This window comes from Camelus bactrianus, chromosome 16, assembly GCF_048773025.1.
Source record: "Camelus bactrianus isolate YW-2024 breed Bactrian camel chromosome 16, ASM4877302v1, whole genome shotgun sequence".
Taxonomy (NCBI): Eukaryota; Metazoa; Chordata; class Mammalia; order Artiodactyla; family Camelidae; genus Camelus; species Camelus bactrianus.
This window is the reverse complement of record NC_133554.1, coordinates 40903797-40931763: the sequence shown is the minus strand read 5'-3', so window position 1 is coordinate 40931763 and position 27967 is coordinate 40903797. Positions and strand designations below refer to the sequence as shown.

Sequence of the window (27967 nt, the reverse complement as noted above, 5' to 3'; positions counted from 1 at the left end):
TTTTAGTTTTGGTTCTTCACTAATCATGCCTGCATATCATCATCCTGTTGCTTAAAAAAACTGCCTGTTCATTCCAGGATGGGAAACCTTCTAAGAAATTTATGATCTACTACCCTTTCTACCTCTGGTTGGGTGTGACTTATCTGACTATTTTTATGCCAAAGTTATTTGGAACTTTTGGCAAATCTAATAGTTGCTTATGAGTAAATTAGAGTGTGCTCTTTTGTTGTATGTTAACCGTGTTTTGGCAGTGTATTGCTGTAAAAAATGAGTGAATGTTGCTATCATTTCCTAAGTTTGAATACATTATTGTTCTTTGGGGGAACAATTCGGTGGTCTATCATTTCTTCCCTCGTAAATGGTTATTTTTGTCTTTCTTTGCATGTCTTTTTCTAAATATGAATCCAAGATCTTTATTTTAAGTACTTTTTTAGAGTCACATAATTAATGTTAAATATTTTTATCACCAAAGAAGTGTTATAATGACTAAAACTATCTTAACCATTGTTGCGGTGACAGCATTTATCAGATAATATCAAGGTCTTTAAGACTGTTTTAACAGCATTCCTCAGTAAATGCTTTATGTCTCTAGGCAGCCGGTCTTAGTGTCATTTGTCCATTCTAATTAAGTAATTTAACAAGCAGTATGAATGGATGGGTTGTCTGAACTGTCATGATTATTGGGTTAGTTAATTTTTTATTTTTGATCAAACCTGTACATAAGAATTATAAGTGGTTTGTTAAAGCACAAAAGAATGTAACTTCTACTGTTTTTAGCAAAAGCCTGCATGCTTCTTTATTATGGCTGACTTATTTAATGCTTTTAATAGGTAGATGACTCTCCAGTGAATAGGCTGGCTTTCTGTTGCATGTCATAGTGCAGTTGAAACTCCTCAGGCTAATCATCATGTTCAAAGGGAAAAGAAAAATGGCATGAGAGAACTGGTCCAAATGCCCTTCTTTAATAACCTCAGTGGTCTGGTTTACTTTGAGCATGCTGTGTCACTCTGGAGTGAAATCTGGTTTATGGTTTGGTGTGACTGTCCATAATACAACATATAAAATACTCATTTACAAAACCAGAACCCTCATTCCAAAACTATAGAATTCCTTTGAAGCATTTTGCTGCTCATTTCTCTTACTGAAACCTTTCTAATATAGAGCCTGTGGATAAATTAGGTTTTGCAAAAAATTACTCTTGGTTCTTGAAGAGGTTATTGAGAAAGAGTATTTTGACTCAAGATATACATGAAAGCTTGAAAATCATTTAAATAATATGGTTACCTTGGCTGTTTAAGAGCTTATTTAGCATAAAAACATTGAGTTTTTTTTTTTTTTTTTTCCTCCCAATCCTGTTGATTATTCAGGACCTTGATCCAGCAGCACCTCTTGGTTTAGGCATCTCAGATGTCAAGGGTGGTAGAAATCCTTTGCTTGTCTGTGTTTAAACCAATTGTAGCAAGTGTTAAGGAATCTTTATGCTTGGAATGATACCTTAGTGACCACAGCAGCCTAATTTAATTGTTATGAAATAATTTACTGTCATTTTTATTTGCAGGTGAAGAGCAGAATAAAGAAGCGCTGCAGGATGTGGAAGATGAAAATCAGTGAGACATAAAAGCCAACAAGAGAAACCATCTCTGACCACCCTACACCTTCCCATCCCACCCCTCTTGGAAATTCCCCCATTGTCACTGAGAACCACAAAATCTGACTTTTACATTTGGTCTCAGAATTTAGGTTCCTGCCCTGTTGGTTTTTTTTTTTTTTTTTTTTAAACAGTTTTCAAAAGTTCTTAAAGGCAAGAGTGAATTTCTGTGGATTTTACTGGTCCCAGCTTTTAGGTTCTTTAAGACACTAACAGGACTGCATAGAGGCTTTTTCAGCATTACTGTATTGTCTCCTGCCAAATGTGGCAAGATCACCATTAGAAATGGATTACATTCGAAACCATTAGACTTCTAGGTGATGGCAAGCATCTAAGAGAAAGATTAATCACACTATAGAGGCGTATATGGTATCATTTTTCCTTTTTCTAATTGTTTAAATTGAATTTTATACCAATGTTTAAAATTAATTGGGTGTTAGCTTGAGGTGGTTAAAAAAGGTTGTTTGGGGAGTTTGTTATAATGATTTTGCTGTAAAAAGTGTTTCAAACTCTGCTGAAGTGTTGCTGAAAAGCGTGGTGCTGGTAACAGTTCAACAATCCGTGGCTGCTCATTCTTGCCTACTTTTACTGTCCCTCTGAAGCAGGTAGCATTGAAGGTGGTATGGAAAAGCCTGCATGCGTGTTCAATTCTTTGTTTCTTCTTCTTCCCTCTCCCCCCAGGCCCCTCCTCCCCTCCTTCGCTCGCTCAACCTCTTTTGTTCAGTATGTGTAACTTGAAGCTAATTTGTACTACTGGATATCTGACTGGAGCCACAGATACAGAATCTGTATTGTTCTTACTGAAACACAGCATGGATTAACATTAAACTTAAATAAAACAAACCTAAATTAAAAATGCCAAATATTATTGCGCCTCCATCCTTTATCCTTCTAAAATAAAATCTCTAGTCTAAACACATTGACGATATTGTTTGCCTGAATGTGAAAAGATCCCCCCCTTTTTTTTCTTCCATAACTCGTCTGTTTCCCAAGAATGATGTATGTTTCTAGGGGGAGAAAATGTACCTATAACCTGGTTGTGAAGAACAGAAAGTATAAGTAGTCCAAGTATCCTGTCTTCTAAACCAGGTAGCAACATAGTACTTTAATTATTAAAGCACCAGTATATTTAATACAAGGTCTAATTATGGATCATCCTCTAGCATGCAGGTTTTTGGGTTGTATGACCAAATAAGGCCGAATGTGTCAGAATAATCCTTAGGCTGAGGTAAAACATCCCCCCATCCCCCCAGGTCAGTGGCAGGAGTGGAGAAGAATAATTAAATGCATTGTCAGTAGTACATGTCACATAGTGAACCATTAGCGGTCCCCTTTACTGGGAATGCTCACTGTAAGTATATTCCAGAGAGATTTTACACATCATTGTGTATTAGATACTTAGTTTAAATGGGTCATTGTATATCAGGCATTGAGATACCTCATTCGAATGACTGCATCACATTGTACTCATGATTTATGGAAAAAAAGTTGGTTGCTTTTGGACATTCAGATTGTTTCCAGCCTTGCAAATGTAAATGGTGCTGCAGTGAATGTCCTTGTAATGGTCTACTACAATAATTTCGTATATATCTGTTCAGTACATTCGTAGATTTCCTGTGTCAGAAAACATACTTTTCAATTGGTAAATACTGTCCAGGTTCCCTGCAAAAGGGCTGTTTGACATTATAGCCCTGTCAACGATGTATGAGAACTAGCTTCACCACAGTTGGCGCATTGTTAAATGAAATGTTGACACCAAAAGTATACCTTGGGTTAAGTTCTTTGTAGTGAAAACTTGGAAAATTAACAGGTGAATGATGTCTTAGTAGTTCTTATCTTACTAAAATAAGTGTGCCAGTAAGTTAGGATAAACGTTTTTGTGAATTGCTTTTCCGCCAGATATTTGGAGATGATTGTATATAAACTATTTGGAGCCACCTCCAAGAGATTTTCATAAGTTCTATTACAGATTTTTAAAGAAATCACTAATGGGATTCAGGGGTTTGCAGGCTTCTCCCACACTAAACACTGAGACGTGAATGCCTGGCTTGAAGAGTTCAAATAAACACATAGTTAATGGTTTTATAAAATAGTCTGGTTTATGGAGGCGATTGTCAAGTTTGTTTGTCACTTGAGTTTGGTGAAAAGTTTCCATAGTTGGCTGTGTAGACTTCATTGTCTTATTATTCAGCAATCTCAGGATGCCATGAACATTTTCAATGATGTAGCAATCTTGGTATGGAGAAGAAACTTCCAAAGAAATCAATGAAGGTACTTATGAAGGAGAGCAGTGATTGGGACAAGTCTTTTTTTAGATCCATGTCAAAGATTGAAAGGACCAGGGAAGACTGCAAGAAGATGACTGCCTTTGTAAGGGCAGTGTCTACTTCCTGTATCTGGTCTGCTAAGGTAGTTTCTCTTTTTCAGCTCTTAGTTTAGTCATCTTTGAGGATTAGTTGATGTCAATAGAAACTCCAGTTACCTTTTTAACTTGAATGCCGTTGTTTTAATTTTTACTTTTTTGGTAATTGCTTTGAAAAAATTTTAAACCCAAAGGTTTTCTTAAATATTAGGAGCCACCGGTAAGTGGGTTTATAAAATACTAGGAGCCACCGGTAAGTGGGTTTATAAAATACTAGGAGCCACCAGTAAGTGGGTTTATAGCCATGCTTGTATTCTGGGATGGATGGCTAGAGAAGCAAATCTCTAAAGGTATTTTGCTGCTTTCTAGGAAGATGAAAATGAATTTTGAGTTACATCATTATAAGGGCAAGTTGATGGAATGAATGTAGACATGTAATGACTCCTATTCCGGGCATACCACTTGAGTTTAAAAAACAAAAATCCTGAGTTAGCTGCTGTGCTGTTGGTCTGCGACAGTAGGGAGAAGAGTGAGCATGCTGAAACATTAGCAATAAAGGTGAACCTTTGTTTAGAAATTTTTAGTAAGAGTTCACAGGGGATCCCTAGTAAAATTCAAAGATGGTAATTTTGAGTTTTTGTTTGGTTTAGATATAAAGATTTTTAACTTCCATTATTTTTTTTAAAAAGTTGAGGTATGGCTAGTTTACAGTATTACATGATCAAGTGTACAACAAAGATTCTCAATTTTTAAAGGTTATGCACTCTATTACAAGATACTGGCTGTATTCTCTGCTGTACAATATATTCTTGTGGCTTTGGCTTATTTGTTTTATACATAGTAATTTGTACCTCTTAATCCCCAAACCCTATTTTTCCCCTCCCTTCTTTACTCCCCCCTCACTGGTAAGGAATTGTGAGCTTTTAAAGTGGTGATACTGGATCCAACCCAGATCAGCAAAATTAAATCTTACCTTGTTTTTTAATCTCCTTTCTTTTGAGTTTCTAGACTTGGGGTTGAAACAACTAATATTTACCTAACATTGAGTATCAGCTTTGTACCAGGTACTGTGCTCACTAAGCAGTATCTAGCACACAGGTACTCAGTAATTAGGTGAGTTGTCCACCTGCATATTGCAGATAGGAAAACTCGGATAGGGAGAAGTTGAGGACTTGCCCGAAGCGCCACAACTAGTGGCATTCAAACGGGATTCAGAGTTAGGTTTGTATGACTGAAGAGCCCATGGTTAGGACACCATTAAGCATTCTTTTTATTCTTTTAGGCTGTTAGTGTTTTATTGACATTTTCTCTATCCAAAATGGTCATTTAAATTTTAAATATTTTAATATTTCTGAGGTCAGTGTATGTTTTACAATTGATAGTACACCTTCAAAAACTAACATATATTAAGCTGTAATATAAGTCATTAGAATTGTGGAAGTAGATTATAAAGTGATAAGTATATTTAGGGCTCTTAGGTGGCTACTGTCTTAAAAAGAGAAAGGCTTACTCCCTATATTAATTTTTCAGCAATTTGTTTCTTAATCTGGAGCTTAATAATTTAGAAATTAGTGTTGTTTACACATGAAGCAATTCTTCCAGTTTAGTTCAGCTTGGACAAGTAGAACCATAATCCAAACAGATAACCAATGATTTATAGATTGTCAAGTTGCTGCAGTGCTGTGAGTGAGCTTTCCATATAACCAACATCTTATTTTTTCTTAAAAAGTGCCTTGTTTCTCACATAATTGATGTTAAGAATGTGTGCTTGCACCATCCGAGCGGTATGAATCATGCCCAGGAGCTTGTCCAGGAGCTTTCTTCCCCTGTCTAAAGGGTAAGATCATTTTCTCAGTTGTGCTGAAATTCCTGGTCTTCATGCATCCATCCCATGTTGCTTGTTTCTGGGTCTTCCACAAAGACCCTTTTCCATTTAGAATTCTGGTGCTAAACAGATGGGATAGGGCTTATTTCAGCACGTAAGGCTTCTTTCCCATTAATTAATGGTACATTTTTAGCCATAACAGACTACAATAACTGCTCAGCTTCCTCAGAATTTGCTTTCCGCAGAATTCTAGGAATAAACCTTCAAAAATTTTTTTCACTCAATATTGTTCATCATAAAGTAGAAATAAAGCAAAACATGCCAATTTCACTTAGGCAAAGGTTATAATTGGCATAGATTAGATTCTAGGATACTTTGTTGTGAGGATGTAGAAAGTATATAAGAATATTGGTACTTTTTTAGTTTTTATTCAAGTGTAAAGAAAAAATATATCAAAGATATACATCTTAATGAATTTTCGCAAAGGGAACATACCATTAAACCACCCTTCACATCAGGAAGTAGAACAAGGCCAATGTATTCCTAGAGGGCTCCCTCATGCCCTCTTCATTAATTTATACACCTGCAACCAGCGTCTTGTTCATTGCCATTGATTAGTTTTGCCTCTCTGAACTTGATATGTGTCGTCATACATAAATGGCATTTTACCCCTCTCAACACTAGGTTTGTGGGACTAGCTCATATCGCTTGTACTAATAGTTATATTCACGGTTATGTATGTAGTATTTTGTTGCATTAGTATAACACTTCTATGGATGGACATTGGCTTATTTTCAATTTTCGGATGTTACAAATGTTGCTGTGGACATTCTTGTACATGTCTTGGCATATATGTATATGAGTTAATGTTGGCATATTTATCTAAGAATGGAATTACGGGTCATAGGGAAATCTTTATGTTCAGCTTAGTAGATGTTGCAAAACAGTTTTCCAGAGAGGTTGTGCTGTTTTACAGTTCTACCAGCAGTGTATGAGGATCCCAGTTGTTCTGCGTCCTCAACAGGCATTTGGTGTGGTCACTGTTTTTGTTGCCTTCTAGGGGGTGTGTAGTGGTATCTCATTCGGAATTTAATTTGCATTTTTCTGACAATGAGGCTGTGTACTTTTTATTATAGTTACTGGACATTTGGATATCTTTTGTTAAATGTTCACTTTTACCTATTTTTCTGTGGATTGCCATTTTCCTATTTTATTTGTAGGAGGTTTTTATATATTTAAGAATAGAGTGTGTCTATAGTCCAAAATATCCATATTTGCCTTTAAGGTAAGTGCTTTATATGTCCTATTTAAGAAATAATTTGCCTACCCCAAGATTGTTATCTTTTGTTTTTCTAGAAACATTGTTTGCCCTTATCTATCATATCTAGATCTAGAATCATCTAGAATCTAAATTGTGCATGTTAATAGGGAGATGTTAAAAACATTTTTCACATTGGATGTTCAGTCAATCCAGCACTATTTATTGTTCTATTGGTCTGTTTGTCCTAGTGCCAGTGCAACACTGTGGGTTTAAAAGAATTCAATATGTGGTAAATGTAAGTCCTCCAGTTTATTTTTGTTGTTGTTCAAGATTGGTTACTCCTGGCTCTTTGAACTTCCATATACACTTTAGAATTGGCTTGTCAATTTCAGTAATAGAACAATAACAAAAACCTGCTGGGATTTTGGTTAGGATTTTATTGAATTTATAAATAAATTTGGGAAGAATTAACATCTTTACACAATTATGTTCTTTAATCCGTGAACACAGTATATTCTTACATTTATTTAGATCTTTAATTTTTTCCAGTAATGTTTTGTGCCTTTCTATGTAGAGATCAGGTACATTTTACTGTACTTACTTCTAGGCATGCAATTTTTTTAGTGTTATTTTCAACAGTATTTTTTTCATTTTCCAATTGTTGCTACTTACATTAATGTTGTTATATATTCACCTTGTATTCCATGACCTTGCTAAATTAACTTATTCTAACAGTTTGATGTAGATTCTGAGACAGGCTTTTTAGAGCATTATTTGACAGTATAAATGAAAGCTTAAAAAAAATGCATCCTTTGCTTGTGTGTGTATGCTCACAAGTATATGCAAAATATGTTCATTTCAGCGTTATATTAGCAAATTAGAAATAACCTAAATGCCCATCAATTGTGATTCGTCCTTACTATGCATATTATGTTGCTGTTTTTAAAAAAAATGAGGTAAAATATTTCTGCTAATATAGAAAGATGTCTGCATACAGTGTTAAGTGAGAAAAGTAAGATACATAATGTGCATCATCTACGTGTAAAACAAAAATATTCTATATGTGTGCTTGCTGTCTTTAGAAAATTTCTGAAAGATACAACTTTTTTTCATTTAAACAGCTTTTTTTTGACTTATTCAGGCATGTATATAAATGTTACTAGTTTAATAAATTTTGGCATATGTATACACTTGTAAAAGCATCATCATAATCAAGATAGTCCGTATAGCCTTCAACTCCAAAAGTTTTCTTGTTTTGCTTTGTTATTGTCTCCCTCCTGTTTCCCCTTCCTTTCATTCCCCACACAACCACTGATCTTTCTGTTATTTTACATTAGTCTGCATTTTCTAGAGTTTTATATAATCAGAATCATACAGTATGTACTCTCTCTCTTTTTTTTTTAGGGGGTCTGGCTTCTTTGAGCATAATTGTTTTGAGATTCATCCATGTTTTGTGTATCACTTATTGTTGAGAAGTATCCATTGTTACGATATACCACAATTTTGTCTATTCACCTATTATTGATGGACATTTGGGTTTCCAGTTTTTGTCTGTTACTAATAAAGCTGCTGTGAATGTGGACAAGTCTTTATGTGGGCATATTTTTTCTTTTTTTGTATGGCTAAATAGGAGTGGAATGGTTGGATAGTATGGTAGGTATATACTTAGCTTTTTAAGAAAATGTCACACTGTTTTACAAATTGTACCATTTTACATTCCCACTGGCAGTGGCTTGAAAGCACCTGTCCTTCCATGTTCCCTGCAGCACTTGGTGTGATTAGTCTTTTTAGAAGTCCAGCGCACTACCCGTTGCACTGCAGAGCCGGCTTGGTCAGTCTTTTTTAATTTTTCCATTCTAATAGGTGCATAGTGGCATCTCACTGTGTCTTTGATTTGTATTTTCCTAATGACTAATGATGTTGAGCATCTTTTTGTGTGCTTATTTGCCATCTTTTTGTGTACTTATTTTTGTGCTTATTTAGTGAGATACCTGTTCTAATAACAATATTGAGTCTTCTGATCCATGAACAAGGCATAACTCTCTAATAGTTTGGGTGTTTTAAAATTTCAGCAATGTTTTGTACTGTTCGGTGTACAGGTCTCACTTTTGTCATATTTGTCCCTAAGTATTTCATAATTTTTAATGTTTTTGTATGCTTTAAAAATCAGTTTTTGATCATTTGTTGCTAGTATATAGAAATAAAATTGATATTTGTGTATTGGTCTTGTATCTTGCAGCCTTGCAGAACTTACTTAGTTCTAGTAGTGGTGTTTTGTTTTTGGTTTTATAGATCTCATCAGATTTTCTTCATAGATAATTATATTGACTGACTATAAAGTTTTAACTTCTTTTTCCCTCCTGATTTTGTTCATCTTGCCTGATTTCACTGGCTGGAACCTCCAGCACAATGTTGAATAGAAATGGTAAGAGCAGGCATCTTTGAACTGTTTCTGATCTTATGCAAAGTATTCTTTCTCTATTAACTATGATGTTAGCTGCAAGTTTTTCATAGATTACCTTTCTCAGGTTGAGGAGTTCACTTCTATTGCTAGTTTGCTGAGAGTTTTTGTCAGGAATGGATGTTAGATTTGTCAGATGCCTTTTCTTCATCTATTGAGATGATTATATGTCGGTTTTCTTTTTTAGTTTGTTAATATAATGAATTTAATGAATATAAGAGTTACAATGATTTTAAATATTAAACCAACCCTCTATTCCTGGGATAAACTCCAATTGTTATGTATTGTCTTTTAAAAATATTTTTGGATTTTAATTGCTAAAATTTTATTTAAAATTATTTTGCATTTATGTTTGTGAGCTCATACCTCAAAGTTCTGGATTGATGAAATATTAATAGCAGCAAAAGTTTTTTTTCCTCTGTGGCACTAAGGACAAGATAGAACAGTTGGCATCCATGATAGATCTTCAAGAAGGAATGGAAGAACACCTGAAATGGTAATATTAAGGTAAATATAAAAGACTTATTTCTCTTTTAATTTCTTTACAAATCTAAAAAGTGTTAAGCAAAAATTATAATTATATTGTGGGATTAATAATATACGTAGGCACATCATACATATGGCAACTACAGATAGCATAAAAGGCAGCCATGGGATGGTAAATGGATACATTTGATTGTAAATTTCTTGTATTTTACTTGAAGTGATACAATATTAATTCTCAGAAGACCTTGAGAGGTTGAGGATATATGGTAATACTTAGGACAAGCACTATATAAGAATAATGCAAAGAGGTGTTGCTAAAAGTCAATAGACAACTAAAATGAAATTCTAAAAATCATTTAATCCAGAAGGCGGCAGGAGAGGACAAGAGCATTTGTGTTTACAGATCATCTCACAGAGAGGTTGAAAGCTTAATAAGACTTAATTTTGAGAGCTGAGAACTTCTGCTTGGCTTTTTTTTTTGGCTGGAAAATTCTCAGCAGCATTGACATTTGGAAATGAATCTTCTGAGGAATTCACAGAATTGTTCTGCAGATTATGCCATGTTGTGCTTTGAAACATTGAAACCAACATTTAAAAATATGCTCAATAGTTTTCTCATTAAAAAAATCTCTTTGCTGACGGAACTGAAATTTCAGCTGCCACCAATTGCTGGTGAGACAATTTGCATTTTGATTTCAGCTGAGTAACTGCTTGATAAAAATTTAAGTCTTCAGAGGAACATGACAGAATCTAGAGTCTCATCGTTTACAATAACCTAGATATAATCCAGAACTATCCAGCACATGAAAAAATAGGAAAATGTGACCCATACTCAAGAGACAATCAGTGGAGATTATCCCTGAGGTGACCCAGATATGTAAATTAGCAGAGTTTTATTGTCCTCTCACCATAGCAGACAAGGACTTTAAAGCTTCTATGATAACCTATGTTCAAAGATGGAAAGAAAATAAGTTTGTGATAAATTAAAAGAGGAAATTTCAGCTGAAATACTGAAACTATAAAAAATTAGCAAAATAGCATTTTGGAACTGAAAAGTGCAATATCTGAAATAAAAATTCACTGAATAGTCTTAACAGCAGAATAAGGATGAAAATAATAGAAGGATCAGTGAACCTGAAGTTAGCTCAATAGATTATACAATATGAAGGAGGAAGAGAGAAAAAGGTTTTTTTTGAACAATGAGCACCAGAAGCTGGTTGGTGCTTGAAAGTTCTTAGAAGATTCTTCAGTCACTGTCAACTGACACAGATGCTTCTCTTTCTTCATATGATAAAGATCGAGGATCTAAACTTACCCAAAAAGCTAAAGAGGCACCACTTGTCCCCACTGGAATGGTGGGTTTTGCAGCAATTTTTTCATGTGGATTATATAAATGGAAGTGCAGGGGAAATACTAAAATGTCCATTTATCAATGCACATGCGTGTAGCAGTCTGAAGCTTTGTTGTGGGAGCAATTACTCTTGCTTTGAGCTATTCCAAGTATTGGGAATTCTGGCCAAAACATAAATCTTAGAAGAAGAGATGCTGTTTTGGTCCTGTTGGTGTTGCTCGCTTTTTAGCTATGTCATACTGAGGTTTTATGTTTGTGTTGAAAATGAATCACTTCAGTGGGTCAATTTAAAAAAAAAAAAAAAGCACAGCCTTGGAGGAAACTGTGAGATAGTATCAATGTCAAAAGTTCTAGCATACGTGTAAATGCAGAGGGAGGGAAGGGAAAAAATGAGGTGGGAAAAACTCACATTTTGTGGAAGACAAATATACAACAGAAGTCCACTGAAAAGAAAATAAATACAAAGAAAATGAATACTAGGGCACATTGTAATCAAACTGCTGAAAAATCAAAGGAAAAATACTGAAAACAGAATATATACATATCAACAAATGAACAGATTATATACAAGTGAATAACATTTCAAGTCATTGACTTTTCACTAGAAGTAACAGAAGCCAGAAAAACAGCAACATTAAAGTGCTCAAAGAAGAAAAAAGCTAACCCAGAATTCTATACTAATGAAAACATCCTTCAAGAATGAAAGTGAAATAAATACATTTTCAGATAAAAGAAAACTAAAAATTTATTGTGAGAAGATTTTACAACAGGAAATGTTGAAGAGCCTCTTCAGGCTGAGAGGTTTTCTTGTTATTAAGTTGTATGAGCTGTTTATGTATTCTGGAAATTAAACCTTTGTCGGTCGCATCATTTGCAAATATTTTCTCCCTTTCCATAGGTTGTCAGTTTATTTTGCTTACGCTTTGCTGTGCAAAAGCTTGTAAGTTTAATTAGGTCCCATTTGTTTATTTTTGCTCTATTTCTATTGCCTGGGTAGACTACCCTACGAGAACATTGCTAAGATGTATGTCAGGGAATGTTTTGTCTATGTTTTCTTCTAGGTTTATTGTGTCTTGTCTTATATTTAAGTCTTTAAGCCATTTTGAGTTTATTTTTGTTTGGTGTGAGGGAGTGTTCTAACTTTATTGATTTATATGCTGCTGTCCAGTTTTCCCAGTGCCACTTGGTGAAGAGACTGTCTTTTCTCCATTGTACATTCTTGCCTCCTTTGTCGAAGATTAACTGACCATAGGTCTATGGGTTTATTTCTGGGCTCTCTATTCTGTTCCATTGATCCATGTCTGTTTCTATACCAATACCATGCTTTTTAATCTGATTACTGTAGCTCTGTAGTATTGTCTGAAGTCTGGGAGGATTATTCCTCCAGCCTTGGTCTTTTTTTTTTTTTAATTTATTAAAAAAATTTTTTAGTAGGGGAAGTAATTAGGTTTACTTACTTGTTTTATTTTTAGAGGAGATGCTGGGGACTGAACCCAGGACCTTGTGTATGCTAAGATGCGCTCTACCACTTGAGCTGTATCATCTCCCCTCCAGCATTGTTCTTTTTCCTCATGATTGCTTTGGCAGTTTGGGGTCTTTTGTGGTTTCACATAAATTTTAAGATTATTTGTTCTTAAAAAAAAAGATTATTTGTTCTTGTTCTGTGAAAAATGGGTGTTTGGTTGGGGATTGCATTAAATCTGTAGATTTCTTTGGGTAATATGACCATTTTAATAATATGAATTATTCCTGTCAAGAGCATAGGTTATCTTTCTATTTCTTTAAATCATCTTCAGTTTCCTTCATCAGTGTTTTATAGTTTTCAGACTACAGGTTTTTCACATCCTTGGTTAAATTTATTCCTAGATATTTAATTTATTTTTCATGCAATTTTAAATGAGCTTTTGGTTTTACTTTTTCTTTCTGATATTTCATTATTAGTGTATAGAAATGCAACAGATTTCTGTATGTTCCTCTTGTACCCTGCAACATTGCTGAATTTACTTATTAGTTCTAATAGTTTTTAGGTTTAGACTTAAGGGTTCTTTTATATAGAGTATTGTGTCATCAGCAAATAGTGACAGTTTTGCCTCTTCCCTGCCGTTCAGATACCTTTTATCAGCCACCCTACATCTTTTGATTGGAGCATTTAGTCCATTGACATTTAAAGTAATTTTTGATAGGTGTGTACTTATTGCCATTTTAGTACTTGTTTTCCAATTATTTTTGTGGTTCTTCTCTGTTCATTTCTTCTCTTTGTTTCCTCCATTGGTCATTTGATGATTTTCTTTTGTAGTATGCTTGTGTTCTTTTCTTTTTGGTTTTTGTGTATCTATTGTAAGTTTTTGATTTGTGGCTACCATGGGATTCATCTAAGTTGACCCATAATTATATCTACTTGGTTTAAACTGATAATCATTTAAGTTCAAACATATTCTAAAAGATCTACATTTTCTTTTTTACTCCCCTCTCCCACATTTTGTGTTTTTGATGTCATATTTTACATCTTCATGCTTATCTCTGCTGTTTATTGTATTTATAGTTGCTTTCACTTTTTTTTAAATCTATATATATAGTGGCTTATTTAAATGACCTTCAGTCCTTATAATAAATTTGCCTTTCCTATTGAGATTTCCCTTTTTCACAGCTCTTACTTCTTTTCCATTTAGAGAAGATCCTTCAACATTTCTTTAAGGGTAGGTTTAGTATTGCTGAATTCTTTTAGTTTTTGCTTATATGAGAAGTTCTTTGCCTCTTCTTCTATTCTAAATAATAATCTTGCTGGGTAGATTCTCCTAGGTTGCAGGTTTTTCCCTTTTAGGCCTCTGGATATATCATGCCACTCCCTTATGGCTTGCCAAGTTTCTGCAAGGAAATCAGCTGATAGCCTTATGGGGATTCCTTTGCATATGACTATTTTTCTCTTGCTGTCTTTAGAATTCTCTCTTTAACTTTTGCCATTTTAATTATGATGTCTTTGTGTGGGTTTTTGGGGTTCATTTTGTATGGGATCCTCTGTGCTTTCTGTACCTAGATATCTGTTTTCCTCCTTTAGGTTTTGGAAGTCTTCAGCCATTATTTCTTCAAATACATTTTTAACCCTTTCTTCTCCTTCTGGAACCTGTATAATGTGAATATTGGCACATTTTATATCATCCTGTAGATCTTGTATGCTTTATTTATTTATTTTTCTGTCTTTCTGGCTGCCGTTCTGATTGGATGATTTCCATTGTTCTATCTTCCGGATCACTTCTGTGTCATTTAGTTTGCTATCAATGCTTATAGAGTGCTTTTTTATCTCCGAGATTGAATTACCAATTTTTGATTGAGTCTTCTTTATAGTTTCTAATTCCTTGTTAAATGATCTGTGCTTAGATCAATTCTCTTTCTTAATTCAGTTAGCATATTTATTACCAACTTTTTGAATTCATTGTAGACCATCTCCTTTTCATTATTTCTTCAGGGGTTTTCTCTTGGTCTTTCAATTGAGAGTAGTTTCTCTGCCTTTTCATTTCACTTAACTTTCTCTGTCTCTGTGAATTTAAGTGGAACGGTTATCTGTTGTGGTCTTGAAGGGGTGTTTTTATGCGGGCGCATTCCTATGTAGACTGGGTGTGCCCAGTGTCTTTGGTGTGAAGATTGGATTTGATGTGGATGCCAGCCATGTCTTTCCACAGGATGTGCTGGCTACTATCGTCTTGATAAGAGGGTATGGCTGGTGTTGGAGGAGGTAAAGCCTGTGCAAGGTGAGGTGACACTTCCTCTCTTCTCACTGGCTGCAGTCGTCCTGTTGGGCAGGGTCTGCTCTCAAGTTGCTGGAGCAGAAGCTCTGAGGGTCGGGCTGGAGCTGGCTCTGTTCCCTTCAAGTGTGTGTTTTTCCTTCTCTCTACTCTGGGGACTTTGCCCTGAAGGAGGGAAGCACTGAAGTAAGCAGGGTTTGTGTGCTAACAGAGCTTCAATGAGCTGCTTGTGTAGGCATCTGTGGCTCTGCTCAGATGGAGCCCAAGTTTGTGTCTTTCTTCCTGTTGTGGACATCCCAGATGTAGTACAAACTTTTGGTGTGGACTGGGCGAGGATAGAGCATTTGCTCAGCTGGGACCAGGGAACGTGGCATTGTGGTTGCGGGAAGTGAAGCTGCCGTCAGAAGTTGGGGCTGCTTCTGTAGTGCTGTTTGAGTAACTGTCAACAATGGCTGCTGCCGCCCCACTTATACCACACCCCAGGCCCCCCGGCCACCTCTGTGTCCCTAGATCAAGTCTTTCCCCAGGACCTGGAGCTGCCCTAGATCCAGTGCCAAGCTGTGGTAGGGAGTAAGTGGAGCCAGGGTTTTCACTCAGCTTGGGCTGGGGAGCCCAGTGAGGTGGCAGCTGCATCTGTGCATTCCTCACAAGTGGGGCCTAGGCTTCACCCTTCCCGTCTGTCCCAACTGTTCTCCAAGCAGCCAAGGGGTCTTGTCTCCTCCACATAGGACCCCAGGACTGTCGCTTAACCTGCTCACTCCCCAGGGTGAGGACCTACCCCTGCAAGCTCCCTCTTAATCCCCTCCCAGGACACAGGTCCTGATCTGATGCTTTTCCTCCCATTCTATCGGTTTATGCGGAATCTTTCTTGCAGCCTTGGTTGTATGGGAGTTCTGCCAGTTTCCAGGTAGTTTTTGTTGAGAATTGTTCCACATGTAGATGTATTTTTGATGTGTTTGTTGGGGGAAGTGAGCTTACCCTACCATCTTGATCCTTCCTCCCTCTCTCCCCTCCCCACTTCTCCCTTTCTCTACTCACAGAACCTGTGGTTCCTGGGGTTCTTTTTCATCTACCCCAGGAGCAGGAGTCTTGTGCACATTCATCTGGGCTTGGACCCAGCATTATCATAATTTGGCACCTTTCAAAGAGTGTCTGTTGGCAGCTTTCATCCATTTGTTTAACAAATACTCATTAGAGGCCTACTCTAAGCTCCATCCTGGTCTGGGGCTACTGAGGTGAATAAGACAGATGTGGCCTCTGCTCTCATGAAGGTTAGTAAGGGGAGAAAGGAATGAGAAAATACACAAGGTGATTTCGGTGATACGTGCCATGAGGGAAAGAAAGCAGGGTGCTGGGGGAGAAAGTGACAGGCTGTCAAGGCAGGCCTCACAAAGGGGTGACACTTGAGACCTAGATGATCAGATTGCATCAACACCAGGCAGGATTCTTTGTTGCAAATAACAGGCTTTGACTCTGGTGAACGTAAGCAGAAAAGGAATATGCTGGAAGGGTATCAGGTAGCTCAGAGAATGGGCGGAAGGCCTGGAAGATTAGGCTGGCCACAGAGGCGGTTGCTAAAGGAGGCTGGTGGCCAAAACACTGACTGACCAAAGTCGTGCCACAGAGGACTCTAGTTAGGACCCGGCCACCACTGCTCTGGATACTGACCTTGAACCCTGGACCCACTGGCATGCCTCCACCAGAGGGACCTCCAAACTGGGCCTGATGGCCTGCCCCAGACCACAGGTTTGTTCACAGGTGAGCAGGAGTTCACATCCCTCGCATGCAGAGTGAAAGCCACAGTCTTTATAGTCCTACGTGAGCCAGTGCTCGGTTCCCCTATGTCCTTGTCTACTGCTCTTCCCTGCTCTGCCCACGCGGGTCTCCTTGCAAGTCCTGTCCCGCCAAGCCCACCCCCACCTCTTGGGGCACTGGCTCTTCCCTCCATTCGGAACACTTTCCTCAAGTCTCCCCCTAGCTCCCTCCTTCACCAAGTCTTAGCACCAAGTCACCTTCTCTGGAGGCCACCTGACCTCCTTATTTAAGCCCAACCTTCCCAGCCCACATGATTCCTTTATACCCTTTTTTCCCCCTGTCATCTTTTAATATATCATTATTATATTTACTATTTATTTACCGTCTCACTGATGAATCTGCCCCAGGTACCTAGACCAGTGGCCGGCCTTACAGTTAACACCCCACAGCTGCTGGGTGAATGCAGAGATGACTGCATGGTGTGCTGATCCTGCTGTAACAGGTCTTGGGAGGCATGAGGTGAGTCCTGGATCTGTCATTTGTGATTCTGCACAAATATTTTAACCCCTCAGAGATTTCATTTCCCCACCTGTAACCTCAAACGGGGTCTTGGTTCAGAGTAAACAAGACAGTTTGGGTGGAGCCAGTCCCGGTTGCCAGGCTCTCGTTCTTTTCTGCCCACCCACTCAAATCTATTAAAATGAGACTTCCAAGCCAATAGGATCTCAATGAACGTTTCCATTTACTTTGGATTATATGTCATTATAAATATTAACAAATAAGACTTAAAAAGGACACCTTTGGGTAAGTCAGACGAAAGTACAAAAGTTGTGTGTGGGGCTGCAGTTTAAGGACGGTTTCTGCAGCCGTCACATGATAGCAAAACGGTGGTAAGCAGTGCACGAGTCTGCGTCGAAGACAGCCAGAGTCCATGCATCGGGAGGTTCTCTCCGTTGGAGAAGAAACAAAGGGAGGACATGCTCGGGCCAGGAGATGCAGTTCCTCGTTCTCGCCACTAGAGGTCAGGAGGTTACCGCTTCGGAATTGGAAGACGGGCCCGCTGGGTATTGGCTAGTGGTGGCGGTGGACGGGACTAGGGAGAGGGTAGGGGTGCAGGTGGATGTCGAGCGAGCATCTGGCGACCCCCTCGTTACTGACACCTGACTTTGGAATGACTTTTTTTTGCTTCAAATTCCTTGACTGTGTAGGGCTGATGGGCCAGAGGAAAGATGCCAGTTTGGGGTCAAAGGCAGAGCTGATACTGCAGCTTCTCAAAGCGATTTTTCTTTAATAGAGATACAATCTGCAAGGGTTCCAGAATAGTGCCAGAGTCCTAGTGGAGGTTCTGTCACTGCCTGGGGGGCCTCCTGCCCCTCCTCCTCTAGGGTTGGCTGTTCAGAAGACCCACCTCCCAGCCCGACTGTCCCTATGGTCAACTGGAACCATTTTTCAGGCCTAAGTCTGCAGTAGAAAGCCTCAGACCAGGTGCCTTGAGTTCTTGTCCCAGCTGGGCCCTGTACAGGCACCTGCTTGCTGGGCCTCAGCTTCTCCATGTGTCTGATAAGGAAGCTGTCCTAGATAAGGCTCTAGGCGTACTTCTAACTTTGCCATTCAGCATTTCCACGTGTTCACAGGGATCCTGTGAGGCTCCTCTCTGAATGAGGCCACCCCCAAAAAGGCAAAGCTAAGAAGATACCCAGACCTCACCCAGACACAAGGCTCCTCAAAATAGACCATCTCTCTCTTATTTTGACTTTAGGCTCCCAGAGTTTCCCCCATTCCAGCTGTATGGAGAAAAGTGAAGACCTTGTCTCAGTCCCCTCAAGGAACCAGGGCCTGGCTCACAGGTTCAGAGGCTCAGTGGCTGAATTCTGGGACTGGGCAGTAGACTGCTGAGGAAGCCCTAAGTGGCACAAACGATTTCAAAGCCATCTAGAAGACAAGGCAGCTGGACCACAGGCTGAGTCCCCACACCTCCATCACCCACTGGAGTTTACCGTGTCTTCACCTGAGTATCTCTGCTGAGCCCTAACAGCCCAAAAGGGAGGAGACTGGGGAGTACTGTCCCCCAGGCAACCGGAGGACATGGCAGTCAGAAGACCTGAGCTTCAGTCCTGGTTCACTCCCTTGCAGCTGTGTGACACTGGTAACTACTCAGCCTCTCTGAATCTGTTTCCTCATCTATCAAACGGGGATGAGAGTTAAGCCCATCTCATAGGGTTGTGAAGAATCATTTAGACAGTGCATGTAAAACCCTTGTCATGCACAAAGACTTCTTAGGAAAAAAACGAAGGAGGTGGGGCAGGGGCCATGAACACGGTCTGCCCCAGCTGTGGTAGCGCTGGAAGGCCTTGGGTGAGTCGCTTTCCCTTTCTGGGCTCCGTTTCCCATCACTGCAGTGATGGGTTGAACACAAAAATTCCTGGGTTCTGCATTTGTTCATCCAGTATTGAAGACCCCTTGGTTGGCAGGAAGAGTTTGGGGCTTCAGGCCTGGGCCCAAGATTCTGATGCCCTCAACCCCTTCCTGGAGACCCTGACCTGGGGTGCAGGGTGGCTCTCTTTCTACTTCTGGAGGACAGAGCCAGCCCTGCAGGCCTTCCCAGAAACAAGGCCCTGGACTGCTGCCAAATACTCCTGAAAGGGACAGCAGTAGGGTGAGGATGCGCAGGTCACCACCTGGGGTCCTGCACTTCCCAACTCTGAACCCAGAAGGGCCTGGTGGAGGGTGAGAACAGGAGGACTTTTTTATTCTTTTTGTGGAAAGAAAAAGGGACTCTCTTCTTGACTGTAGCTGACCTGATGCCTCTGGGAACAAGAGGCAGGATCCAGCTTCCTCAGGAGGAGAAAGAGATCCAAAGGTGGGAGTGCTGGGCCTGTGTAAGCCTCCCCCCATGGCTACAAATCCAGGTTGGCCTGGCAGCTAGAGGTGGGGTGGGAGCAGGGCTGAGTGTCATGGCCCCTGTGTTCCACTCCTACCAAACCTTTCCCCTGCTTCCCGCCCAGAGAGACCGGTCCCCGACATCACTGGCCTCCCCCCGTTGTCTGCCTAGAAGCTGCACTCACCCTTCAAGGACTTGCTGAAGCATCACTTCCTCCAGGAAGCCCTCCCTGCTCTTCCAGCAGTCAGTCCAGAATCTGCAGCACGTGCAGGTGGGTCAGACTGGCCTAGGCAGTCCTCACACCCCTGTTGTAAAGGTTTGTTTCCAGCTCCCTAACTAGATGGCAACCTCCCTGAGGGCAGGCCCTGGGTCTCATTCATCCCCAGGGGCCTGAGGACTCACTAAGTGAAGTGCTTGCTCTTTGCCCACATTCACTGGGAGCTCCCAGAACGTCACCGGACTCCTGGCTCTCAGGTCAACTTTTCCCCTCCCAGTCAAGCCAGAGATGAAGAGATGTAGTCAGACCCTTTTGGGAATGAACTTTCCTCACAGTCCTGTCCTCCCCATAACGCCCCTCTCCCTGATGGTTGCCCCGCACTCCTGTTCTCAGCCTGGGGTCTCCTCAGCTCACTCCCTGCTGATCTCTAGTAGGTCCTTGTCCCCTAGACGGCCCCATCCCCTTCCTCTGGGTGGGTGCTGAGGCCAAGGTCCTCTCCCCCCACCTCTGGCCCTCTTGGGCCCTAAGGGGCCAAAAGCAGGCCCAGCCCTCTGCCCTTGCTGCCCCTTCGGAGAGGCTGGGCCTCCTACAGCCTCCGAATGGGGGCTGCAGTGGCTCTGTGTCCGAGCAGGCATCCTGGATCTCCCCCAATGTGGGGGTTGAGGCCCTTAGTGGCAGCTGCGGAAGCCCAGGGCCTGGCCGGTGCTAGGCCAGGTACTGGGCAGGGGTGGGCGCAGTGGGTGGGGCAGGTCAGTCGCTGAGAACAGCCCCCGGGAGCTCGTTGGTGAGTGTGTGCCAGCGCTCGATCCGCTTGTCCTTGTTCTTCAGGCAGTCAAACCAGTGTTTCAGACGCTCTCCCTTGGCGTTGATGCCCAGAACCACACCACCTGCAGCAGGGCCACAGTGACTCTCAGGGTCCTTGTGGAACCAGTGCCCCCCAACCCCCCCTCCCAGACTCTCTAGCCTGCCCCCTGGCTCTGAGGGTGGACAGTGGTCTGACCGCTATGCCACACTCTCGGCTCCCCTGGATCAGGGCCCGGGGATCCTGCCCTTCCTCTGCCCAGGACCAGGGCAGCTCCACTGTGCACAGCCATTAAGACCACCAGGACTTTGGGGCCACAAAGGCCTGGAGTCCAGCCCGAGGGGCTGACCACCATCACCTCTCACAACTGCTCCACCACAGACTGCTGTGTGAGCTGGCCAGGCCTCTTTCCCTCTCTGGGTCAGGCTCGAACTTGTCTGAGGCCTCTCTGGTGGCAAGATGTTTATGGCCCTGGCTTTCACCAGTGGCCAGGAAGGCAGGATTGGGGCCTGATTCAGGGCCACTGCCCTTTGCTAAATAGGTGTCTCCTCACCAATGAAATCGTTGGATTTTCCAATGTCATAATCCCAAACGGTGATCTCCAGGGTCTTCTTGGCCAGGTCCCCGTGCTTGATCTCATAACAGAATTCCTGGTGGCCAGAAGGGGAGTGGCTGGGAGGGTGGCCAGGGCACAGTAGTGGATGATAGTGGACTCTCACCCACCTCACCCACTTCTGTCTAAGAGCCCGGCTGGGGTCCTTAGGGTCCACTTCTCTCCAACCCACCTGTCACTGAAGCTGCTTTTCTCAAGAACTTCGAGAGTCTGCTTAGTGCCCAAAGCACACTTGGCGGCCTTGGCGTGCTTGACCTCTTTTGGGTCTGACTCTGGTGACCATTCCCCTTCTTTGTGGAACCCTCTCTGCCACCAGTTTCCTCCAACATCTGGTGTCCCCCTCACTCTGGCAGCATCTCCTCGGCCTTCTCTGCTGGCACCTGAGTCACTCAGGCTCTGCCTGAGGCCCCTTCTCCAGCTGTACCCACCTCCCCCTCCTGCTGCTGGGTTCCCCTTTCCACCTCCACATCATCATGGCTACAACCCCTTCCCCTCCACCTGCACAGCCTGGCCTCACTCCGCCACTTCCACATCCCCTGGCTGGGGGGCTCTCCTGCAGCCCCTTCCCACCCTCCAGCTCCCACAGTGCCCTTTGGAAAACCCAGTTCCTCCAGGGCCCCCAGCCCCTTGTACCTCATTGAACTCTGGGTTTAGGGTTTTCTTCTTTACCGCTGTCTTATGTTTGGATTTCTTGTCCACATCTGGTTTCAGGTATCTGGAATTAAGCAGATAAGCAGAGGATGGGACAAAGCTCTGGGTACACATGGAGCCAGCGGGGCTTGGAAGAGCTTTGTCCCTAAGAGAGATTCCCCGGCCCCTGTTTGTCCTAATCATTGGATGTCCCCAGCACTGCTCTGTGGGAAAAGGTGAGTGGTCAGCTGCAGTGGCAGAAGCAAGTGGTTCCTTCATCACCTGGACCCCCTGTTCACAGCGGCTTCCTGAGGCTTCCACAGAGCCCCTCCGTCTCTCCTCCTAGGAAAGAGGATTTCCCTATTTCTGAAAGTCTCATTTTCACAAACACATTTCCCACCAGAAGAACATTTTTAGCAGAGTTGGTCCCTTGTTAGAGCTTCTCTTTTTTAAATAGCAGATTATGGAGATAGAATTTGCAAGCTATACAATTCATTCTTCTCCAGGGTATAATGCAGCAGTTTTTAGTATAGTCCCCGAGTTGTACAACCATCGCCGCTACCTCACTGTAGCTCTGAGGAAGGAAAAAGTCCTTTTGGGCAGTAACAGTGCTGTTTCCTACAGGGAGAGGGAAGCCCTACTTGCAGACCTGTCCCCTCCACAGGCATCAGTGCCTTAGACTTTGATGCAGAACAGCTGTCTTCATCTGGGGCTGAGAGAGGTGGTGGGACTTGCCCAGGGTCACACAGCTGGTGCTCAGAAGTCAGGACCTCTCCTTTGCAAAGCCGCTCACCCTGTCCCTGCATGGACACCAGAGTGACAGTTGCCCTGCTCCTCCTGAGGGCGTGGACCTCATCTGTCTTACCTGCCACCAGCTGCCTGGTGCCCTGCCCAGGTGGGTCAGTGAACACAGAAAGTGGTGGTGTTATTACTACATAAGTCATAGGGGTTCATTATAGAAACATTGGAAATATGTATTGACAGAAGTTGGGGGTGGGGGAGAGAAATGAAGACATGGTCGCACAAATACCTGTTCTTTAGCAGCTTTATACAGCTATCAACAATTGGAAACCACCGCGTGTTCTTCAACAGGAAGTGACCTGGCTGACAGCTTTTCAGATTCTCTACCTGACGGACGACTGCTTGGCAGTACAGACCTACAGACCGAACTCCAGGCGCACACACCCCGCCACCGGCTCTCCAAAGTGTTAGGTTATGTGGGAGAAGCTGGAGTCAAAAGGCAACAGCCACACTGCGCAGTTGCCTTTATAGAAAATCTGGAAAAGGCAAAACTATTGGGACAGAAAATAAATCAACGGTTGCCTGGGGCCGGGGACCCTTCTGGGGCGACAGTATCTGTATCTTGACCATGGTGGTTATGAGACTGTCTACATCAGTCCCAACTCAGGGGGTGAAGCCTACTGTATGTAAATTATCTCAATAAATCTGACTTTTTAAAACAAGTTGGGGGTTCCCTTAAACCCCCACCCAGAGAGGGTGAGTTTCTTCAGTTCCTTACAAGCTCCCATGTACTTCTTGACTCATCTTTGCCTGTTTTGCTTTGGGGGCAAGGAGGAGGGACGGGGGCCCTGCACAGTGGCAGTGTCTCCCAGCCCTGCTTTCAGAAGCCCTGAAGGGAAGCTATGCTGGGCTCCCCATGCCCTCAGCACTGCACAGCCAGTGTCCATCTAGTGACCCTCACCTGGCCACCAGGCCCCCATGCAGCCCCAGCTAGAGGTTGTCCTCTGTTCTGCCCCCAGGCCTCTGTGCTGTCTCCTGGCCTGTGTGGGTGAGGGGTGTACCCTGGCCAAGCCCCAGGGACTCCCTTCCTGCCCTGGCCACTGGAGCCTCCTGACAGTGCCACCTCTGGTCCCTTCTGCACGGTGACTACTGCTCACCTGAGGCCCCCAGAAGACACCACAGGGTAGGAGAAGGAAGGGGTTGCCCAGGGCAGAACAGCAAGTTGCTTGAGTTTCCTCAGTGCCTCTGGGTGTAAACTGGAGATGGTAATAGCAGTGCCACCCGGGGCTGTCACAGGGGTCAGGGAGACTTAGCACAGCCCTCGGTGCTTGTTAGTGATGAGTGTTACCAACCCGGTTACCCCGCAGAGCTGGATCTGGGGTCAGAGCCTGGGGGAACAGGTAGCTGTCACCTGGGGTGAAGTTTATAAAAATAAGGGTGCCAACAAAAGGCCATCTAGGTTAGCCCCTCAGCATCCTCCACCTGGCACTTCCCTGAAGTTTTCTTGGGGGTCCTAGGTGCTCTGCTCAGAATCTAACCTGTGCCCTTGTTTCCCCTGCTTTTAGCAAGGAGGGCACCCATGGTCCATGAAGGGGCCTTGCAGAAATAGGGAGCCCTGAAGAGGCCTGAGCAGCAGCCCCTGCACCCCACCCCAGGGAATCAGATGTAGGGTTGCTAGGCCACTGGGAGCCTCCCTCTCATGCAGGGGGCCACCCACAGAGCTGCCTGTCCTTGGAAGGCCATGCTGACCCCGCCTGTGGCTACGGGGTGGGGCAGGGCTGCAGTGGGCCCAGCAACTCCCGCCCCTGTGGCAGGAGAGCCCCCGGTGTGGCGGACTGGCCCTGCACGCCTGCCCCTGCCTGCCGATGGGAGTTGGCTGCATCCTCTGTTGTACCAGGTGAAGCCCTGCTTTCTGAGTAACCCAGCACAGGACCCTGGGATTCCTGTCAACTTGGCAGGTGGGCACTAAGCCTGATTTTAAAATCTCACATCATTTTGATTCAGATCATATTTCCTTCTGTAAGAAAACTCTAGCATCACAGACACAGGTAGAGGCACCTCCCTCTCTCCCCAGAGACCATCACTACCGTATCACACTGCGTGCTCCCCGCTACAGTTTGCTTTGGGCTCAGCATGCTTGTCATAGCTGTCCACGTTAATTCACCTGGGCCTGATGTGTTCACTTCAACTGCATAGTACTCCATTGTACGCACATGCCACATTTTATCAATCTATTCCTCTGCTGACAAACACCGGGCTATTTCCAGCTTATCACTATCACAAGCAACGCTGCAAAAGCAGCTTTCCACCGTGCCTGCATCTCTAGGAAACAGATCTGGAAGGGAGATAGATGAGGTGGCCACAGAGCACACACATCTTCCTACGTTACCAAATATCACTTACTTTCCTGCCAATCCTTTTAAGAGTCTACTAATTGTCTTCTGAGTCTGCACAGCATTTCCTCTCAAAGTGGTCTCTCATCCACCCCAAAGCACTGCTTTGACAATAGTTAAGGTTGGGGCCCAATTTGTTTTTTATGTAGAAAACCAGTAGTCCCTGTTACGGCCTTTGTCACCTGGCCTCCTCACCATCCCCTGAGGCCAGGCCCATCCCTGTCTCTGTATCTTAACTCCCCATCCCTTTTCATGAGCAGAAATACCTCCTTTCCGCTAAGCCATATTCCTCCCCAAGTCCCACCCTTCAAGACAGTCTCAGCACGAACGCAGACCAAGATCCATCTTTTGTTCATGGACGGGCCCAAGGCACAGATGGTGGCCACCGGGACACCTGCTTCATGCCTCTCCAAATGGCCACCAGCTCCTGTCTGCCCCTCAGCTAGGATCACAGCCTGTCCTGGCACAGGTTCACCTGGCCCTGGGGCCCAGGTCACCTGCCATGGCCCCTGAGTTAGTGTCTGTCCCCAGCACCATCATGAGCCCCACCTGGCAGGGCTGGGTGGAGCCTTATCTGCTCCTGTGGCACCACATAGGCTGGGCACACGGGGGCTGGGCTAAGTCCTGGCAGAGCACCTTCACTGGACCCCTGGCCTCCCAGCATGACTCAAACTCACAGGGAGGCCTGAACTGGCCATCAGGAGATAACTCTCTCTATCTGTGTGGCTGGGGAGCCACTTGACTTCTCCAGGCCTCAGTTTCCTCCTCTGAGCAATGGGCCTGGCCAGACTCAACAAGGAGCTCGGAGGGGAGCACAACCTTGTGGGCGAGGCGCCCCAGTGCTTCATTCACACAACTACTTGCCACTCCAGCTGCTGATCCCAACACACGGGCCTCCTGTCCCTCGAGGAGAGGAAGGGGAGGAGGCGGCGGCCGGGGCCGCACACTCACGTTTTCACGTAGGGGTCCGAGTAGCCATTGGCGTCCATGGCAGCCAGGTGTGCGCAGCGCACGATGCCCACCAGCAGGCCCTGCTTCTGTGAGCTGTACTTGAGGGAGATGAGGATGCGGCCCCGCTCCTCCAGGGACTTGTCTTCCGACTTGTCCACCTGCGGGGAGGGTGGGCGGTCACTTGGCTGTCCTTGCCTGCTCCCCCAACTTTCACAGCCACAGACCCAGGCCAAACAAAGCCTGCAGGATGGTGAGCAGTCACCCTCGCCCCAGCCCCCTGGAAGGTGCCTCCTGGAGCCTCTCAGGGTGTAGGGGGTGCCCCACTGGGGAGAACCCAGGAGACAGAGCTTGGCACATTGCCAACCCCAGGGGCAGCTGGGAGGCAAGTGGGGAGTGGCCCAGGCCCCTCCGCCCCAGTAGCTAGCTGCCCAGTGCCCCTTCTGGGGTCAGATCTCAACTCTAGGCTTCCCACTCCCGCCCACCCCACACTTTTCCATTCATTGCCCTCCTGAGATCACCCATTTCCACCTTCCAGCTGCTAGTCACCTGGAGCCCCTCACCTTTACCCTCTGTCCACCCAGCCTGAGCCCCACAACCCCCGAGGGCTCCTCCTAGGCTTCTCTGCCAAGCTCCTCTCGCACGCAGTCCCTTTGCCCTCAACTGTCCTCTGCCTGGCACTAAAGTGGTGCCTCATGTGGCCCCTGGTAGGCAGGGGCCGTGCCTGCACCTCTGGAAACGGAGCTCCTGTGGGGTGAAGGAAGGACCACTACCCCAACTCCCACACCCAGCGCAGACATGGCTGGCTGATCACCGAACTTGCCCTGAGCTCAAACGCAGCCGCAGCACCTTCACACAGTGCTCAGGCAGCCTTGACCTGGGGGTCAGACGAGGCAGCTGAGATTTAACCATCTGCCACTCAGGCCCAGGGCTTCCTGTGTGATGGCCTCACTAAACCATGGCTCTTGTGCTTGCTATGTGATGTGGGAAAATTAAACAGTATAAAAGAGCAGGGATATTTCCAGTTGTTTTTCTAGGGTAGGATATACTTTGGATTGTTTCTCATGAAGACCATTGAACTGGGCATCATTCAGTGTCTACTAAGAATGAATAAGGTTTACAAGACTATGTAAAATCTAAAAGGGATCATCAGAATGAACCTGCACTGCTGAGCGATCATCCCCAGCTGCACGCTTGTCACTGTGGGCCCCTGAACCAAAGGGACTCCCAGCAAACTCAAGCGAGGTTCAGCAATGCCCTGACCATGCCCGTGCACAGGCACACACGCTCTCACGCACCTCCGTGCACAAAGCGTGCTCACACTCGCATTCCACACTCTCGCATGCAGATACACACATGCACACTCTGCTAATACAATTCACACTCACACCACAGGTATTTGTTTATGCCGGGGACCAAAACTCAGGAACACAACTCCAGCAGGAATTGGTGTTGCCTTTTGTAAGTGACATAGATCATTTGGAAAAACTGGGTCATCTGCGGTTAGTGACTAATAATAAAAAAGGTTATCTCCATCACACAAATGTCTCAGTGGGAGGGAACGTGACAAGGGAATCCAATATGCAAAAAGGCAGAGCTGGGATTCTGGGAGGAAATCTGACCTCAGGTCACTCATTTCAGGGCTTGATCAGGCCAGGGTACACTGAGCATGCGTCCTAGGGCCCAGGCCCTGCCAGGGGACGGCTGCTGGGTTCTGTCCTCTCGAGCTTTCCCCTTGCCTGGGCCTTCCAAGGGGGTGGGGAGGGGAATGTCCTGGGGAGAGGCCTGTGCCCTGAAACCACGCAGTCCCTGAAGGCCCAGGTTTCTTAGATCCTGGGGCCCTGAGGCTTCCT

At 43.9% G+C, this 27967-nt stretch overlaps 2 protein-coding genes, 1 long non-coding RNA gene and 1 pseudogene across 4 annotated transcripts in view; 3 read left to right on the top strand and 1 right to left on the bottom strand.

Moving 5' to 3' along the window:
* The window catches only part of YWHAE (tyrosine 3-monooxygenase/tryptophan 5-monooxygenase activation protein epsilon), a 36843-nt gene extending 34332 nt beyond the window's left edge, over positions 1–2511 (top strand). For both annotated transcript variants that reach the window (XM_045518999.2, XM_010958211.3), the window contains one exon: positions 1559–2511. Coding sequence is in view for 1 of the 2 variants with exons in the window: in XM_010958211.3 (XP_010956513.1) it covers positions 1559–1611 (53 nt within the window). In the remaining variant the exon portion in view is untranslated. The remainder of the gene's footprint in view (positions 1–1558) is intronic.
* Positions 2512–3967: 1456 nt separating this feature from the next.
* Positions 3968–17689, top strand: LOC105071622 (HIG1 domain family member 1A, mitochondrial pseudogene; annotated as a pseudogene).
* DOC2B (double C2 domain beta) overlaps positions 17615–27967 on the bottom strand; it is a 25544-nt gene continuing 15191 nt past the window's right edge. Inside the window, exons 6-9 of the mRNA XM_074343202.1 lie at positions 26118–26275; positions 22036–22117; positions 21343–21439; positions 17615–20874 (exon numbers count right to left, since the gene is read on the bottom strand). Of these exons, the coding sequence (XP_074199303.1) occupies positions 20738–20874; positions 21343–21439; positions 22036–22117; positions 26118–26275 (474 nt within the window). The 3' untranslated portion in view covers positions 17615–20737. The remainder of the gene's footprint in view (positions 20875–21342; positions 21440–22035; positions 22118–26117; positions 26276–27967) is intronic.
* LOC141573631 (uncharacterized) lies at positions 18899–23495 on the top strand. The gene is made up of 4 exons (XR_012499568.1): positions 18899–19035; positions 19895–20041; positions 22114–22268; positions 22657–23495. It is a non-coding gene; the product is annotated as an uncharacterized LOC141573631 (long non-coding RNA).